Genomic DNA, 18,626 nt, shown 5'->3' with positions numbered 1-18,626 from the left:
CTTTGCAGAAATTATGGGCATTCTGTCGAAGACTTCTGGTGAAGTAGAAAGCACATGAATCTTACTGTTCAATCACCCATTTCCCACACGCAACAATAGCTCATGGGTACTACAGATAACTTTGCCAAAGTTCTCGGCCAAAGTTGAGCACGTGAAGCTTACAGCTCCCACTACATCGCTCTGACCAAGAAAGGTAAAAGAATAGCAAAGAAACAGCACTAGCAAAGTTTAGACACATAAATTTTGAAGGTCTAGCTACCATATTATTACCCACAAGGGTAAAGGAACAGTACCACTGCTGGATAATTGGAAAGTCCCTGTGTGTCAACCTCTGTGCTTCGTGGCAAGGTAGACTAGCAAACATGCCCAACCTTTACTCACATTCGAGAAAACACTCCCAACAAGATTGCTTGCTCCAAAATCGAAGAGGCACCGTCCTCCGAATCTCGAGAGCCAAACTCCCAACATGACTACTTTCTCAAAAGCGAAGAGAGGGTAAAGGAACAGTACCATTGCTGGATAATTGGAAAGTCCCTGTGTGTCAACCTTTGTGCTTCGTGGCAAGGTAGACTAGCAAACATGCCCAACCTTTACTCACATTCGAGACAACACTCCCAACAGGATTGCTTGCTCCAAAATCGAAGAGGCACCGCCCTCCGAATCTCGAGAGCCAGACTCCTAACATGATTACTTCCTCAAAAATCGAAGAGACACTGCTCTCCGAATCTCGAGAGCCAGACCCCCAGCATGATTGTTTTCTCAAAAATCGATGAGGCATCGTTCTCCGAATCTCGAGAGCCAGATACCACAGACCACTTTTTCAAAGTGCTCTGACAGAGTTAAAACATGTGAAACTGGCAGCTCCCACTACCGTACTATGACCAAGCAGGGTAAAGGAATAACATTACTACTTGTTGTTAGGGAGACTCCTATATATGTCGACCTCCATCCCCAACGGACAGGCAGACCTGCAAAAATGCTCAACCCTTCATCATATCTGAGAGGGCACTCCCAACGAAGCCTTTCGAAATATTCAGCTTTCTTTCCCCCCGATAATACCTCTGCAAACAAGCTATACTAGAGCAAGAATATCTCATATCATCAGGGTTAAAAGCAAGAGTATCCCATATCATGCTTTTTCCCTGTCTTTTCCTTTGGCCTTGTTTTTACCTGCAAGACAAGGAGAAAGAAAGCAATCAGTCAGCACTTGGAATCAAGCTTCCAGCCAGGAACTGACTGCCTGGAACCCCTTACCTGATTACTTACCTGGCATTGCTCTCGAGTACTCATCTTCAACATCTTATGTTTCCAGGGAAGATTCCGCATCTGCTTGAGGAACAGATAGGGCAAGTGCGAAGGATACAAGGAAGCATGTGGAGACAAGCGTAACAGCACACGTGCCGATACATCCATTACTCTGTCAAAAGCAAAAGTATCCCATATCAGCAGGGTGGAACGTACTCTAGATTTGATGGACTTGTTTTGACCTTCAAATTCTTCAGTCGGCCTTATACTCTGGAGGAAACCAGAAAACCCTCCAGCTCAGTTCAAGAATAAGCCTGTGGAAAGTTACTTCTTCAAAAGCAAAAGTATCTCATATCATCTCTTCTCATTTTTCTTCTCTTTATCCTTCATGCTGCTGCAAGATGGGGAGAAGGTGAACAATCAGTCGGAGCTCTGATTGCTTACCTTGTCTGTCACCTCTTTCAGCAGACCCCCTAGCTCGGCGACTTGGGGGACTCCTACTACATGGTTTGTATCGCGCTTGACCAAGCCTGAAACTACAAGTAAGCTTCAAGTGAAATTGATACATTACCTTGTGCATCTCCACCAGTTAAAGATACCACCCCTGGATGGAGGAAGAGTACTTCCAGAGAAGATGCCACATCTACCTATAAGACAGATAAGGCAAGTCAAGACGACACCACACTCCGATATTTAGAAGTTTCGTGATTACGAGATCATTCTCCCACAATATTTCCTAATGTCATTTGTACTAAATCATTCACTTGTACTCACTAAAGGAGAGCTTGAACCTATGTACTTGTGTAAACCCTTCACAATTAATGAGAACTCTTCTATTCCGTGGACGTAGCCAATCTGGGTGAACCACGTACATCTTGTGTTTGCTTTCCTATCTCTATCCATTTATATACTTATCCACACTAATGACCGGAGCAATCTAGCGAAGATCACAAAAAGCGACCGTTTTCGCTACCTAGGATCTATCTTGCAAGAGAACGGAGAATTAGATGGAGATCTCAACCATAGAATACGAGCTGGATGGATGAAGTGTAAGAGTGCATCCGGCGTGTTGTGTGACCGTCGTAGGCCACTGAAGCTCAAGGGAAAATTTTATAGGACGGCAATAAGGCCAGCGATGTTGTATGGCACAGAATGTTGGGCGGTGAAGCATCAACACGTACACAAAATGGGTGTAGCGGAGATGAGGATGCTTCGTGGGATGTGTGGGCACACGAGAAAGGATAAGATTGGGAATAAGGATATCCGAGGTAAAGTAGGAGTAGCCGAAATTGTAGGAAAGATGAGAGAAAATCAGCTCCGGTGATTTGGACATGTGCAAAGAAGGCCGACTGACGCTCCGGTTCGAAGATGTGACTACGGGACAGAGGTTCAAGACCGAAGGGGTAGAGGAAGACCTAGGAAAACTTTGGAAGAGACTCTAAGAAAAGACTTAGAGTACTTGGATCTAACGGAGGACATGACACAAAACCGAGCGCAATGGCGTTCTAGGATTCATATAGCCGACCCCACTTAGTGGGAAAAGGCTTTGTTGTTGTTGTTGTTGTTTGAAATGTTTAAAATGTGTTGTCTCAATATAAAATTAAGTATTAAAAGTGTACTATATGTGTAATTTTTCCTTTAATCTATATCTGTCTTAATTAAGCTATTTATTCACTTTTAGGAATCGTTAAATCTTAAAAATGATTGTTCTGATGTATCATGTAAATTCTTTTAAATATAAAAATAAAATCATTCTATAAAATAATTTTCAAATGAGTCTTTAAAAATATCTAAAAACCTTTTTAAAAAATTATCTAAAAACTTGTGTAAATGGAATGAAAGAATGATCAGACGGCTGGAAAGATGGAATGATTTTATTTTATTTTGTTTTATTTTTATCCAGAAAAGATGGAGTGTATATTTTTTTTATTGGGTATTCATCAGCAGGAAGTTACGTAGAGATATTGGGTTGTGATGGAATTGGTGCGAGTTTTGATCGTACTTTCCTTAAAGCTTTAACTTTGGAAAAGTAAAGTAAAACCAGCCTTGTCCGCAACCCTATTTTATACCAATGATTTATTTAAGTACCGAGTATTTAACGGTATTTCACATATTATAATATAATATAAGTAAAAAAAATAATCTAAATTTCATGTTTTTTCACTTATATTAAAATTATAACATATGGAGTACTCGTTTAAAAACTAAACACTTAGACAATTTCTCCTTTTATATAAGGGAACAAAACACCATCAAAATGTCTTCTTAATAAGGTAAGAAAAAACTTAAAAGCCATTACCTATTTGCAACCCTGGAAGCGTAGGTGTACGTATTTTTACACTCTCATTTTGTTGCTGCACATCTCTGAATGTGAACATCAATACCTTTATAAAAACGCTAGAACAATCATGTTTGTCATTAATTTGTTCACGGAACAATTAATAAGCATTCATGTCAATACATTACGTGTCTATCTTTTCAAATTAAAAAACATTATGTGTCTATAATACGTAGCATTTAGGTAAACTCAAACTTAAATCAAAGCGGTGAGGATAGGGTGCATACAAATGCCCTCGATAAAAATCTTGTTGGGAATTTCAACCAGATCTAAAGAAAAAAGAGTGATCCGCACCAAATACATTACATTAAGAGTTACTATCCTCAAAGAGAAAAATTACATCAGGAGGTACGATATTCATTAACGCTGTCACGTCATTTAGCAAACGAAATTTCGTTCAAGAGTTTAGTTTGCTTGTGGTATTGATTATTAAACTACTTTTATCTAGGTAATATCTCACCTTATTAAATTGTAATTAATAATGGTGTGCTTGAAATTTGATGCAAGATTCTCCATTTCCTATTAACTACCCACCTTCCTTCCCTACATGTGGACCTTCACAAGCACAACCTTCCCCCCTCCTCTCTCTCTCTAATGCCCGGTGAGTATGGAAGCCATGGAAAGAACAGTCATGTTTCCAGAACTGGCAGTTAGTCCTCTGGGCAGCTTTTAAACTATCAGATATGGTCCATCTGATATGAAAAGCCACCACAAAAGATTCAAGCCATCAAAACCTCTCTCTCTCTCTACCCTTTTAAAAGGTTCTGTGTCAGGGCCACCAAACATGTCCCTATTTTTCATCTGGGTCCTAGCGATTCTGAGATTTTTGGTGGCTGATGGTTCTGCTTCTTCATGGTGCCAGCAGCACCACCAACACTTTCTTGCACAGAGCAGCAGACAATTTGAGCAGAAAACAGACAGATTCTGGGAGTTTAAGGAGCAAACCAAAACATGGGTTGAAGTTGAATTGCCCTATGATTTGGTCTCCTGTCTCGATGACAACTGTACTGTTGTGGGTTCAATCGAGGGAACAGGAACATCATCAAACAACAGCAAACAGGAACAGAGTCCAGATTCTGATGATGTTCCAGGAAAAAAGGAAGAGGAGAGATCAGAAAAGAAGGACAAGGAGAATTGTGATCATAAGTTGCTTGAGGTCTTGCCTCAGAGAAAGAGGATTTCATTGACAAGAATGTCAGAAATGTCAATCTGGGTGACTGGGGCAAGTGGGTCAATCTATGAGAGGTTTTGGAATGGGGTCCAGTGGGTGATTGCACCCCATGATTTGCCTTTATCACCTGCTCATGCTATCTCTCTTTTTATTGTCAATCACACCATTCTTGCTCTTTCTGAATCAGGCAATCTGTTTCAGGTACCATTTGCTATGTCTTATGAAAACTTCTTGAAATCAATTTTTAAGCTTTATACCATGTTCTTCTACTGATATTGTGCTTATGTCCAAAATTACATCGTTTAAAAACGAATCATGTGAGAAAAAGTTATATGATATGGGAACAGTAAGGTGGTGGTGTCCCAAATCAGTTGTGTAACATGAGAAAGTTAAAGAATATGGTTACGCATAAGGGGTTTGGGACACCACCACCTTGGCATCCCCGCTTCACAACCTCCTTCGCTGCACGTATATACACATATCAAATTCATCATGACAGTTCTAAGTCACCTTCCCCTTTATCTACACATCAAGTTGTATTTTTACTGCAAATGTATTCTTGTTACTTTTGATATAAACTTTCAATTAAAATGGACTTAAATTTACTGCACATGTATTCTTGTTACTTTTGTATTTTTGCTGATCTATCATATATCATCAAATGTTTTATTTCCCACTTTCAGATGCAAATCAGCGAGAGCTCACACCCTCTTTGGGTAGAATTTACACCTACACTCAGTCAAAACGAAGGAGATCAAAGTTCTGTGATCCTAATTAAATCTGGTCTGGTTTCATATGATGCAGAGTGAGTATAAATTTCACTTTTGATGGAGTGAAATTTACATACTAAGAAAGCTTATGTGAATCCTTCACCGAAATAATTTAGAAAGTTGAATATCTCCTAACAACTCGTTGATTTTGCTGCATTGCTGCCAGGAGAGTCTATTTCTGCACAAAAAAAGGGACACTGTTAGAACTTAGTGAAATTGAGCCTCCAAGGTAAAAACCACAAACTCACAAGTGATAGCATCACAGCATATGCTACGTTGTAAGTTTGAATTTCAGTCTCTATTTATGCTGTAGATAACGATGGGGAGACTCTAACTTCACTTGGACGTTTGTGTTGTAAACGTAAAACAGATGGATAAATCATGGACAACCCCCTGGCGCGAATGTTGCAGCAGTTGCCGATGCTGCTAGTATTAGAACAGATGTAATTTATACCATAAGGTGATTCCTCTTGGTCCCGCTTTCATTTGCACGTGCACAAGTATCTTTGCCTACTCAGAGCATCGTACAAGTCAGTTAAACTCGACAAATCCTCTGGCATTTAGGATTCTTTCACGGTTACTCAAAAGAAAGGATGCTTTATCCTCAATTTAGAGATTATCAAATACTTCATAACATGTAACTGTAAAATGCAGTTCTGCAGGTGATCTTTATGAATATGATAGGATCTCAAAACCATCATGGAAGAAGCATATATGGAGAGAAGGGAAAGCTAATTATAATGCTTCTCTAATACCGTTGACGGGGAATACTTTACATGGTGTGACTGGAGATCATTCTATATCCCTCTTTCTTCTAACAAAGGTACGCAGTGTTGCCATATTTATTTGACATTGAAGTGAAATTTTTTGACAGGCGTAGAAGGGAAGAAAAAACAAAGTAGCATCTTTGCTATGATGGAATACCCTAATAGTAATCAAGGAACAAGTCATGATACTTTTAAGTACAAGTCTTATCATAGCTATTAAATTGTGTATCAAACCTCGGGATGAATTTGCAGACTTTTGAATCTTGAAAACCCAGGGAACCTCTGTTCATTGTATTCTTTCTTTTTCCTGTTAACTGAATGCTCAAAATGCTCAAACGTGGGCTAGAAGTTATCCTCCATTTAGAGAAGACAGATAATTGTTTTGCAAAGCTTTTGCAAGTCCTCAACCCAAAACCTGGATAAACCTGGAATTTGTGTCTCAAATTTCTTTCCAATTTTGAAACAAAACTCTTACAACATTTCGCATATAAGCAGGATGGTAAACTGGTCGAGAGACGACTACACCAGAGGAAATGGAAATGGGTAGTTTATGGAAGTCCAAAGGATCAGCGGCTGACATCAATCACACCAGTGCTGCAAGATGACACAAACGAAAGATTATTCTCGTTGTTTTTCACCACATCTACGGGATCAGTTTTCGAATATCAAATATCAAAGCAATCAGGTGAGTTGAGGAGGAATTATTGAAAAAATCAGTTATTCTCATCTTCTAAACCATACAACTTGAAGAGTTTCTCAAAATTTCAATCTTCTTCCCACCTGAGGTATTCAAGAGGATACCAATGTGATAATAGCACATTCATATTATATAGTTTCTACTTAACAAAAGATTGCTTCAATTAGTTGTACTTCACTTAGGATCACAGTTAGGAGGAACATGAAAATTAAAAATCCTTCCTGGAATGAGCTGATAAACCAGTTTCAAGACGAAGCCGGTCAACCTAATCCTGGAAATAGGTCTTAGCGAACTGGGTGCACTCATCTGTACTGTAGAACTTCCATCAGAGGTTGCAAGGAGACTAAAAGTTCAAATAAGTTTCACAGAAACTTATCAAAAAAAAACATTCTGAATGTATATCTTAGATCTAAGAGTTTTCCTCGTTACTACAGGTATTGCTCAAGCTCAAGAGAACCAAGTTTTGGAAGCATGGGTAAGCCATATGCATCCTCTTCATGCAAAAGTGGCCAGAGGTATTGCTGGACTGCAAATTCATGTTGGTAGGATTCTGTTCCCATTGGATGATGGAAGACTTGCAGAACTGCATCTATCAGGCTTAGGTGGCGAAAACTCTGGTCCATCTCATCAAGTAATGCTCCGTAGAAAAGCAACAGTCAAATATGTGTGGTCAATAGTAGATGCGCCGGAGACGGAAGGCTGGAATGCAGAGTACTGCTCAGAACAGCGTGGACCCACAAATTGCGTCACGGGCATAAAAGATGAGCCTAATGATTTAGGAATTGGAAGAACAATGACAAGAAGGAGAAAAGGAAGCCAAGCACAGCAACATTACTTAACTCCAGGGGCATCAGGTAGCGGAACAATAAAATTTTCGGAAGATAATAGTTTCCCATACAACTGGATTAACACAAATTTCCATCTGAGAGCGATGCATGGAGGCAGATCATTTTTCCTCATAACAGATGGTGGTTTTACTTTCGAATATCTTTATACTGAAAGTGTATGGATATGGCTCAGGCATGAGCACTCAACAGCTATCAAAGGCGCACTAGGGAACTACAACGGAAGCTTGTATGTAGTTGACACATATGGGAGTTTGCTTATTAGGGAAAGAAGCAGCAATGATCTAGCATGGATAAACTGTACTGCACTGAGGAAAGGAAGGCAAGTAATCGGAGGCCCTCCATGGGATGGAATTCCTGGTAGAACTATGAAAGTTACAGCAGAAGACGCCCTCTTCTTTGTGAGCAGAACAGGCAGATTACTCCAGTTCACGGTAAAGTTTAAAAGGGAACAAAAAAATAAATGTCAAATTCTCTGAAGATTAAATAACCTTAAATTCGAAAAAGATGAACACACACCTATTGACAAAAAATATCTAGAGGATTCTTTTAAGGTGATGTTAGATTACCGCACCATGAAACTAAAGCACGATCCTCGCCATAATTAATGCAGGATCGTCATACATTACATTTATGTCGCCATTATCATCTTCATAGATCTGAACAAAACCATGTTTTATAAGTGTAAACAAAAGTTTTACGTGTTCTTTCTCAGTTATGCTAAAGATAATACAGCAGAGGTAAGAGTATGCTGGAATATATTTTAACAATCTGTAAACTTTGAAAAGAAAAAAGGATGAGATACAAAGGGAAATAAACCTTTTCATTTATCTATAATTTCCGCAAACAATGATATATCTACGGTTGGTGATGGATTGACAACTTATATTCTTCTGTAGGTTGCCCTGAGGAAATTCAAATGGAAAGATTGCCGAAACCCTCCAAATACGAAGATTGCTTCTATAGTAGATCAGGAACATTTCAGGGAAAACATAGTGTTTGTTGTTGGAAGGAATGGTCGGCTATATCAGTATAATAAAGTGACTGATTTGTGGCATGAGCATTACCAATCTCAGCATTTGACTTTATCAAGACTGCCTGGAACTGCTATGAGACCATCATCGCTTTCACTAACAGGATCACTTTTCATGCTTTCAGCAGACGGAGGACTAGTTGAATATCATTGGAATACATTCGAAGGATGGAATTGGGTGGAACACGGAAGTCCACATAGAGTTGTGACATTGGTTGGTTCTCCTGGTCCGTCCTTCGAAGGTAATCAACTGTTTCTTATTGGCTCCAATGGAAATGTTTACCTGAGGTACATGGAAGAAATGACATGGAGGTGGAAAAACTGTGGTTTTCCGTTTTTGGGAAAGTTGATTGTTGAAGATCGTAGACAAGAGGAAGGAAATGACAAGAAAGAATATTTCTGTACTGACGTAGATTTTGCAGCTAGTTCAAAGACGGATTATGAAAGAGATAATGACCTAAGCAGTGACTGTAACCCTGAGGTTAGTAACAAAATGCACTATTCTTTAAGATGTTACTCAGCGAAGCTATTAAGGACCATCGGTTTTATACAATGCAGGTGGCGCCAATACGACCAATTCCCTTTGCTCAAGATTCAGTAATCTTTGAGCTACGAGATGGCAGAGTAAGAAATCGCTATCATAATTTACCTATGTTAATCATTTTCCTAATAGAAGATCAAAATGACAGTACAATATAGGAGAATCATACAGATGGCATCAATTTTCAGCTCAACCATATGAATATATTCTATAGTAAGTTACATAAAAAGGTCTTCCCAGAAATTCATTTCATCATTTTAGCTCCAAGGAAAAGGCCATATCTATATGTCCTAGATTCTACCGATGTAAACTACGGACTCATCCATCCAAACTACTATCTTTGTCTACTGCTTCTTGCCCGTCGAGCGTTGCATGTCATTGAGCATCCGATGTCTCGAAGATGTTTGTAATTTCTTCCTATAGAATTAATAGGACGGTCTTTACCCCCGTTATTCAACTTACTTTTCAGCCTGCACTCACATCTGCATTTCTTCCAGATAATATACAAAAATTAGTAAAGGTATTTCTGAATTTGTTATTTCATCGCAGTTGGCAGAAATGCGCCGGATAGAAGGCGGGCATTGGATATGGTCCCGAATCATCGCCACTCCGACAAGCTTATGCACAGCAAGTTACTGGACTGCTTTGGCATCGTGAAAGAACGGCATAACTCAACACATGATATGTACAGATCACGCATCATATGTACAGACTACAATATCGACGTCCTTGTAACATACATAAGTAACAAAGTCTCACAAGCCAATGTAAAGCATAATTTACACTTACCAATATAACAATATCCATTGTCCAAAGCTATATAAGTCAATTTTAGGCCAATAAATCCTACAGCTTTTGGACATTTCTTTCAAGTGGTGTGGGGAATATCTTGTGTGGGAGTGACTGGACTCTTTGTATTTTGGTCTCACTCAACCTTACGTGACTGGACTCTTTGTATTTTGGTCTCACTCAACCTTACGTTAGTCTCACCTCTATAAGAGGGCTACAATGTGCGACATCCCGAATATTAGGTCAATAAAAGGATCACGCATCCTAATTCTTTGTCCACTTCCCTCAATCTTCTGTCCTTCAATTGGATTAGAAACAAAACTTCGAAAGGTAATATAATTCCTTTCTCTTTTATATAGGATTAAGTCATTTCGGTTTCTCTCGGTCGTCACGTGATAAAAACTTTATGGTTATTTACCTTTAACGGAGAGAATAAATATATGTAATTCTAATGAATTAATTTTAGCATTTGATACCAAATTTAAGGGGTAAGTGATCATGCAGTCCTTGCTCATATTTAGCGGAAAGCAACTTTACATGTAACCTTTCACCACAACATGGCAACCTAATCCACTAAAATTATTACATATGTTGAAAATCTTACACATGTTATTGTTTTATTCAAACGGAACGCCACAGTAACAGTAAACCAGTTTCATGTAAGTTGTTCTCTATTTAGCGACCGTGAGAATATTTATGTACATAGGCTATGCCCAGCTTGAAAACACAAAGTAATATGCTCCTTGGCCACAATACCTAATGTCCGTTTGAACTACTTTAGTAGGAAGCATTTATACTCAAAAGTGTTTAACTAGATGTGCTTTTATATGAGAAACGTATCTAAATTTTCATTAAGATCAAGTTTTAAACATAACCAGAAGCTCGTCTAGTTGTCATAAAAAGCTTTTATCTTTTTCTCTCCTCTTATGCACCAGAGTTTAATCTATGTTGTTTCTGTTAATTTTATTCAATTTAATGATAACAGATAAAAAGAGATATGTGAGACTAAAAAATGTATGTAAAAATAAGCTCCCAATAGTGAAAAAACTCTCAAATAGTATTATAGTAAAACCTTTGTGTAGTTATAATGTTAGGACCTAACCATATTATTATTATAAATATAAAGATGTTATCACTTAATAGTTATCCTTCATAAAAATTATATGGCTACAAAGGACTACATTAGTAGTGAGGTATCAATTTTCAAGATATAACATTGGAAAAGGAGGCACAACTTATCTCTAAAAGCATACAAAAAGTTTCATGCAAGAAAGTGTAAGCATGCTTGAGAAGTTTGAAACCATGTGGCTTTGTTTGGGCTTGAAAGTCACATTGCAACGAAATCAATGTTTGTGCCCGATTTTGCACCATCGACCCGTTTAATTGAGGATGTTGGATGAATTAATATTTTTTCTGGGTATTACTACTAATCTTAATTATTGTAGTAATTATCTCGGAGAGCAATGCCGGTCCTAAGTTTTCAAATGCCTGGGGTGAAATTTCAAATGATGCCTTTTGTAGATTGATTAATACATATTTTTTTTACAAATTAATTAATTTTATTAACAATGATAAAATATCAAGATTAGAATATAATATATATCGACTAAAAAAGGATAACAGCCGAAGGGGAGAAATCCTATGCAATCTTAGAGAGAACAACTGAATATATAAATGATGCCAAAATTAAAAATAAAAATAAAATAAATTGGAGAGCTACACATTGAGAGATGAATACCTTCTAACATTCAAAACTCTAGAATTGTACAAAAGATATAAGCATTTGTGCAGATTACGTTTTGTTTAAATGTTGAATTTATGAGTTTATATGTTCTTATGTTATTGTTTGTAATGAACGGCTAATATTAGAACTAGCTCATAGACTATATACACGCACGTGAGTTGAGTCATGTTGTAGGCGTGTGTAGGTTTGCAATGGTCATCTTGCTCATTCTTATTTGCTGATTAATCGAATCCAAGAAGAGCATCGTACTCCATCTTCTCTCTTCATTGATCAGCTAAATCAATTCCTCGTTGATTTTCATTTTTCAATTTCTAAAATCAAAGTCTAATTCGAAAACAAAACACTAACGCCTTTTGGCTACAACACGGTTTCAAAAATCAAGATGACAAGGTTTTGAGTTTGGATGTTAATTTGATGATTCATGAAAGTTTTTTGGAAATCACTAATGAGATGAAGAAAGAAAGTTTAAATTTAAATTATTTTAGAAAAGATGCATTGCTTATTTACTAATTTTATTGAAAAAGGGAAGACTGTTCATTTGCAAATTTCTTTTGAGTTTAAATATATATATATATGACTAAAAGTAATTGGGAAACAATTTAGTGCTCGTCAAAAAAAATGCTCACATCTATCAAATAATTTAAAAAATAAAAAAAAATGAAAGACATTACGAGTGATCAAACATGCAAACTCATAAATACTAAATGCAACAAATACCACCGCTACTAAAGAAACACATAGAAAATTGATTAAACTTACTATTTATATGAATATAACATAAACTCGTATAAAAGTACCCTTTTATTTTTTTGGGGCCCGAATGGTCTCCCTACTCGCGCTGGGCAAAACCCGGCTCTGTCGGACACCATGCATGCCATGCATTATCCGTTGTTGATTAATTGGATTGATTTGGAGTAAACCGAGTTATTGGATTGATTTGAATCTCATATAGAGACCATGTACGCCATGTATTATCCGTTGTTGATTACTTGATTATCCTTTGAATAAGGATTGTATTTTGCACCCTACACAACAAGAACACCAAGATAAAATTTTAGAATTGGATTGCAGAGATTGGCAATGATCATTCTCCTTATCCAAGGATATTCTAATTATTTGGCCAGAACGGATTACCATGCAAAGATTGGTGGTTTGATCAGAGCCATAGGCTGGTCAGAGATCAAATAAAAAGAAAAACGTGGGATATTGATTGCAATTTGCAATTATTGCAATTGAATTTTAGAGTGGCATTGCAATTGACTGCAATTTGCTTTATGATTCCATGGATGCATTTTGGACAAACAACATGGAAATGAAGTCTTCTGAATGTAATAAGAAACATGACCTAGGCACTATCACGTGGTCATTCAATAGATCAACTTGAAAATATATGGCATTATCAAGAGGAGCTTTGTTATCTTCTCAAGCAAATTCAAATATTTTACTGCTTGAAATACAAGACGATGTGCAACAAGAGGAACCTTTTCAACTTTACAAACAACTCAAAACTCTCAATGCAAATATCCTCGTTCTACGCAAAATCCTTCTCACAATCCAGAGAAAAATATTAATTATCCTAACCTTCTTGTCAACACATTTTTAGTTTGGATAAACAACATTGTGTTGACAATTGGCGACATCTTCAATTTGAATTAACAACACTGGAACTGTAGAATTAGAAGACTTAGAAGACTTAGGTGTCAGAATTTTATTGGGCTTACATCTATTTAGCAGTCCTATTTTGATTATCCCAGATTACTTGGTGGTGAAGTAAACCTATAATGATTGGGAATATCTTTCATGGTAGGTCATGGATTTTGAAGGTGCTATAGATATGTATTAGGGATTTCTTTATGGGCAAGAAACCTAATATACTCACCTATAAATATAAGGCTTAGGTCCCCACTCTTATACACAATATTCTAGCACAAAACCTACCCCATATAGGAGTGCATAAGGCGTGTAGAGAGAGCAAAAGATCTTTGCTTGTTGTTGTGTCCGTGATTCACTCTTGTGCTTGGATTCAATGGCTTCTCAAGGTTAGTACTTTTAGTGTGCATATTATAGTTGACTTACATGTGGTATTATATCATAGGTTATATGCATCTAGAAGTCTAACACCAAGATTATACTTATAAAGTAAATTGTGAAGCATGATTGCTATTCAAAGTCATGTCTGCTGCATATAATCCATGTTCTGTTTTTATACCTTGTTTATACTATATGTTGTTTACAACCCCTGAAGCATATCAAGACTGTCAGGGGGCGTTTGTTGTATCGGACTGTCTCGGACTGGATTAGCTTCAGGGACTAGCTGGACTGGCTTAGACTAGATTAAGCTGGACTAGTTTAGTGAAGTGTTTGGTGCAATGTCGGACTAAATACCAGAATAATAAAAAAATTAAAAAAATATTATTTTTTTTCTCTTCTTGCCGTATTGGAATTGTCATCAATCTCACCATTGTTAACCGCAACTGCAAATAAAAAAATAATTAAAGGAATCAAAGAACACTAGAATGATGTTTGTTACACAAAAAAAAAAAAAAGAATTCCAGTAAGTCTCTTTGTCTCTCCCTTTTTCTTTAGTCAAACTATCTCTCCTCCTTTTCTCCATCTCTTCCCTTTCCGTTTCCCATCCAGCTCCTTCTCCCCTACCTTTTCACCCTCTTCCCTCCCTCTCACAATTTATAATCAACTGTGCATATCTTCAAAATCAAACCACAAAGCAAAAAATAGAGTGTAAATTAAGGAGTTGGGGTAGGGTGCATGTGCAATTGGCTCGAAGGTGAAAGATAGGTAAAGTTTGTGATCATCAATTTTTATGTTTTCTGGGTTTGATCTACATCACTCCCATCGTTGATTCAAGCTTATCTCATAGATTTTTTTTTGGGTTTTCTGGGTTCGGTCTTCTGGGTTTTATGGGTTTTCTGGGTTCGATTTTCTAGGTTTTCAGGTTGTGGGAAGCCAGGAAGGAGGAGATGGAGTGGGAAAAGCGGAGCGGTGGTAGCAAAAGATCCATCTTTGATGTCGTTCGGGTCGACCCAGATGGCGAAAGACCCCAAATCACCGACTGAAATGCCAAAAAGGGTGCTAGGTTTGCAGGACGATGGAGATCGGCGACAGCCGTTTCTGGTTTGGTCACTGGAGAAGAAGTGATGATGGTGCTCATGTTGGTTCGCGGGACGCGACTTGTAGACGAAGGATACGGGACTAGCAATCCCGTTGTTTTCGGGGGGTCTCGCTAAGACGATCTAGCGAGCCCCTTAGTCGAGGCGAGTGAAGGGTAATCCCACTAAAGCTAGTCCGGTTGTGTAACAAACATCGGACTGCCCTAATTTCTAATCTAGTCCAGTCCAGTCCCACTTAGTGAGGGCAAACAAACGCCCCCTCATGGTATTGAATTGATGATTAAAGGCATGAAAGTATTTTGTATATATATCTGTAGGTCAATATATTAATCTGCAACATGTTGTATTGTAGCTATATATATTATTTCGAGTAGTATTATTATTATAGTTCTGTGTATATGCTATGTAATTGAATCACAAACTCGATTAGGGTTTTCCAAAACAAGATAGCATATTCTTCCCCTATTACATAAGGCATGAATATGTTAAATTCCGTTGCAAATATTAAAGACCTATAAAGATGTCAAGATTGAAGTGATATTCTATTTTATTGTATAGCATACAACCATTCAATAGAGTAGCCATCCATCTTTTCAATCTCATATTATAATGAAAAATTTGTATTATAGACATTGCCAATTAGGGTTTTCGGTCTACAGATATGAACTTTTAATTGGACGTATTCTATAATGGAACAAGGTATTACATTAACTTATGTGAATATCGGCTCTGATCAATCTACAGATGTGAAGGGTTTTGATAAAAGTTTTTCATGTTAAGTTCATATAGTAGACTTGTGAAAGTATTAAAAGCATGTTGATAATTTGTCCACAGATGTTTGTCAATTATGTATAAAGATTTTGGGGTTAAAGATTAATAAAGTTCCATATTCCATGTTTATCTTTCAGTAGTTAACCCATCTGCCATCAATTCCATTGAACCCTTGTCTGGTAACAACTTTAAAAAGTGGAAAAGAGATCTAGAGATTGTCCTAGGTTTATTGGGCATCAATATAGCTCTAATAGAGGAGAAACCAGCCGCACTAACTAACACCAGCACCAATGAACAAAAGCTCAAATTCGAGAAGTGGGAGAACTGTAATACGTTGTGCCTGCTAATCATGGAGAACACCATCACTCAAGTTATTTTTGATGGAATACCAGCTTCTGAGAATGCCAAAGAATTTATGATATATGTGAGTGCAAAGTTTATGGAATCCGAGAAAACAGAAACCGGAAATCTAATGAGTAAGCTCACAACCATGAAATATGATGTAGTTAGAGGTATAAGGGAGTACATTTTAAGTATGGTGGATGTTGCAACCAAGCTAAACAGTCTTAAAATTCCTTTAGCTGATCTGTACTTAGTCCATTAGGTCCTTAACTTCCTTCCTTCCAAATATGATCAACTCAAGATTATCTACAATGCTTTGAAGGACAAATGGAGTGTGAATGAACTGATTTCTGTTTATTTCCAAGAAGAAGAAAGATACAAGAAAGAAAATGAGACTTACTCTAAGCATTTAACCATTAGTGCTAAAAAAACGTTGTCTTTTCAAGATGAGCTCTCATACTGCCAATAAAGAGGTTGTAGAGCCTAACCTTTCCTCTAAGACACATGTTCTTAGTGTAAATCAAACCAATAATCCCGGTTTACTTTTGTAAAGAGAAATTGCAATAGGTATAAGCGTTGGGCAGAGAAAAGGGCTGCTAAAGGTAATTCTAATATGGTCTTAGTTTGTTTTGAGTCAAATTCTATGTGTATTCCTTCCAATACTTCGATTATTGATAGTGGATCTTATATCCTTGTTGCTAATTCCTTGCAGGACTTCATAAACCAGAAAACACCAAATAAAGACCAAGTTCAAGTCGTTATAGGGAATGGCAAAAGAGTTCAAGTCCATGCAATAGGCATCGTTAGGCTTTATCTAGATTCTAGTTTTTGTTTAGAGTTAAATGATGTTGTTTATCTACCTTCATGAGAAGGAATTTGATTTCAGTTTCCAAACTTGTAAGTCGAAGTTTAAAGTTGATATGCATGAATTTGGTTTTGATTTGTTTTTAAATTCTATTCGTGTTAGGAATGGTTTGTTAGTTGATGAAATGTTTCAATTAACTCTTGGAAAAGAAAAATTAGCTCTTAATGTTGAAACCATAGGTCAAAAACGTCCTCTCATTAGAGATAGTTCATCAAGGTTATGGCATATTTAGTTCATCAAGGTTATGGAACAAACGTCTAGGTCACATATCTAGAGAAAGAATGCAATGCCTAGTAAAGGAGGAAATTATTCCTCCATTAGACTTTTCAGATTATGGTGATTGTATTGAGTGCATTAAAGGAAAGATGACTAGCTCAAGGAAATTAGGGTCAACTAGGAGTTCTCATATCTTAGAGATTATCCATACCGACATATGTGGTTTTTTTCCAATCGAAACTCTAGATGGTCATAGGTATTTCATCACTTTCATTGATGATTACTCAAGGTTCTGTTATCTCTACCTAATCCCAACTAAATCTAGTGCTTTTGAGGTTTTCAAAGTCTTTAAAACTGACCTAAAAATTAAAGTGGTTCGATCCAATAAGGATGGAGAATATTATGGCAAGTATGATGAGCAAGGAAGGGATCCTACACCTTTTGCATGTTATCTACAAGATTGTGGGATAGTTGCTCAGTACAAAAACCCTGAGATCCTAGAATAGAATGGAGTAAGTAAACGAAGAAATAGGACCTTGAAAGATATGGTGAGAAGCATGATTTGTAACACTAATCTTCCAAGATTTCTATGGGAAGATGCGATTAAGACTACCAACTACATCCTTAATAGAGTTCTTAGCAAGTGAGGTCCCAAACACCTTTTGAGTTGTGGAATAAAAGAAAACCAAGTCTAAATCACTTGTATGTATGGGGATGCAAAATTGAAGCCCGAGTTTACAATCCAGAGTTATCTAAGTTGGATCCTAAGGCAATCAATTGTTTTTTCATTGACTATGCAGAAAGATCAAAAGGTTTTTGGTTTTATAGTCCTAATCACACCACTAGAGTTGTAGAGACTAGAAAAGCCAAGTTCAATGAGTATGATGTTGTTGAATGAGTAAACAAGAACTTTATTTTTGAAAAAGAAGGAGAAATTGGGACTGAACCAATCAATCCCACTATTCTTGAACCAATAATAACCATTCATTTACTTCGACCTCTACCACAAGTTGAGCACGTTGTTGAGCCAATGAATCAAGAAATTGTATAAGATGAAACGCCTTATGTGGAAGAAAACATTGAACTTGCTGACTACAACATGAGACACAGAAGTTATGAGATCCTAGAGAGAGAAGGCCAACTGCATTACCAGATTTTGTTTACATGAGTGAGATGGACTATAATGTTTCAGAATATGAAGATTCTTTAACATACAAGGAGGCTTTTGCTGGTGTAGAGTTAGAAAAGTGGATTGAAGCTATGCAAAGTGAATTAGAGTCCATGGAAAACAATAAAGAGTGGGAGCTAGTTGAACCACTGCAAGGAGGTAAACCTATTGGATGTAAGTGGGTGTTTAAAACTAA

General features: G+C 37.2%; 2 protein-coding genes and 1 long non-coding RNA gene across 3 annotated transcripts; all 3 read left to right on the top strand.

The window, feature by feature from the left end:
• The first annotated feature begins 4,081 nt into the window (after positions 1-4,081).
• On the top strand, positions 4,082-10,251 carry LOC126615842 (uncharacterized). Its single transcript, XM_050283752.1, has 10 exons — positions 4,082-4,955; positions 5,438-5,559; positions 5,691-5,753; positions 5,895-5,984; positions 6,179-6,347; positions 6,787-6,976; positions 7,423-8,267; positions 8,733-9,347; positions 9,425-9,490; positions 9,957-10,251. Exons 1-10 carry the CDS (start codon positions 4,281-4,283, stop codon positions 10,062-10,064), a joined length of 2,943 nt encoding a protein of 980 aa, XP_050139709.1. The 5' UTR covers positions 4,082-4,280; the 3' UTR covers positions 10,065-10,251.
• A 3,617-nt stretch (positions 10,252-13,868) lies between these two features.
• LOC126616408 (uncharacterized) lies at positions 13,869-16,775 on the top strand. The gene is made up of 2 exons (XM_050284460.1): positions 13,869-13,979; positions 15,977-16,775. Exons 1-2 carry the CDS (start codon positions 13,967-13,969, stop codon positions 16,441-16,443), a joined length of 480 nt encoding a protein of 159 aa, XP_050140417.1. The 5' UTR covers positions 13,869-13,966; the 3' UTR covers positions 16,444-16,775.
• On the top strand, positions 13,989-15,606 carry LOC126616409 (uncharacterized). The gene is made up of 2 exons (XR_007621151.1): positions 13,989-14,736; positions 14,886-15,606. It is a non-coding gene; the product is annotated as an uncharacterized LOC126616409 (long non-coding RNA).
• Positions 16,776-18,626: the final 1,851 nt, after the last annotated feature.

This window comes from Malus sylvestris, chromosome 3, assembly GCF_916048215.2.
Source record: "Malus sylvestris chromosome 3, drMalSylv7.2, whole genome shotgun sequence".
Classification (NCBI taxonomy): Eukaryota; Viridiplantae; Streptophyta; class Magnoliopsida; order Rosales; family Rosaceae; genus Malus; species Malus sylvestris.
Note: the sequence above shows the minus strand (reverse complement) of the source record. Positions and strands in the feature narration are given on the sequence as shown.

What these genes read in the sequence shown, in the direction of transcription:
- LOC126615842 (XM_050283752.1), top strand. Translation starts at nt 4,281, where the DNA reads ATGAAAAGCCACCACAAAAGATTCAAGCCATCAAAACCTCTCTCTCTC. An exon ending in AGTGAAATTGAGCCTCCAAG is followed by an intron (nt 5,754 to 5,894) that starts GTAAAAACCACA and finishes AACGTAAAACAG; the next exon opens with ATGGATAAATCATGGACAAC. An exon ending in GATGTAATTTATACCATAAG is followed by an intron (nt 5,985 to 6,178) that starts GTGATTCCTCTT and finishes TGTAAAATGCAG; the next exon opens with TTCTGCAGGTGATCTTTATG.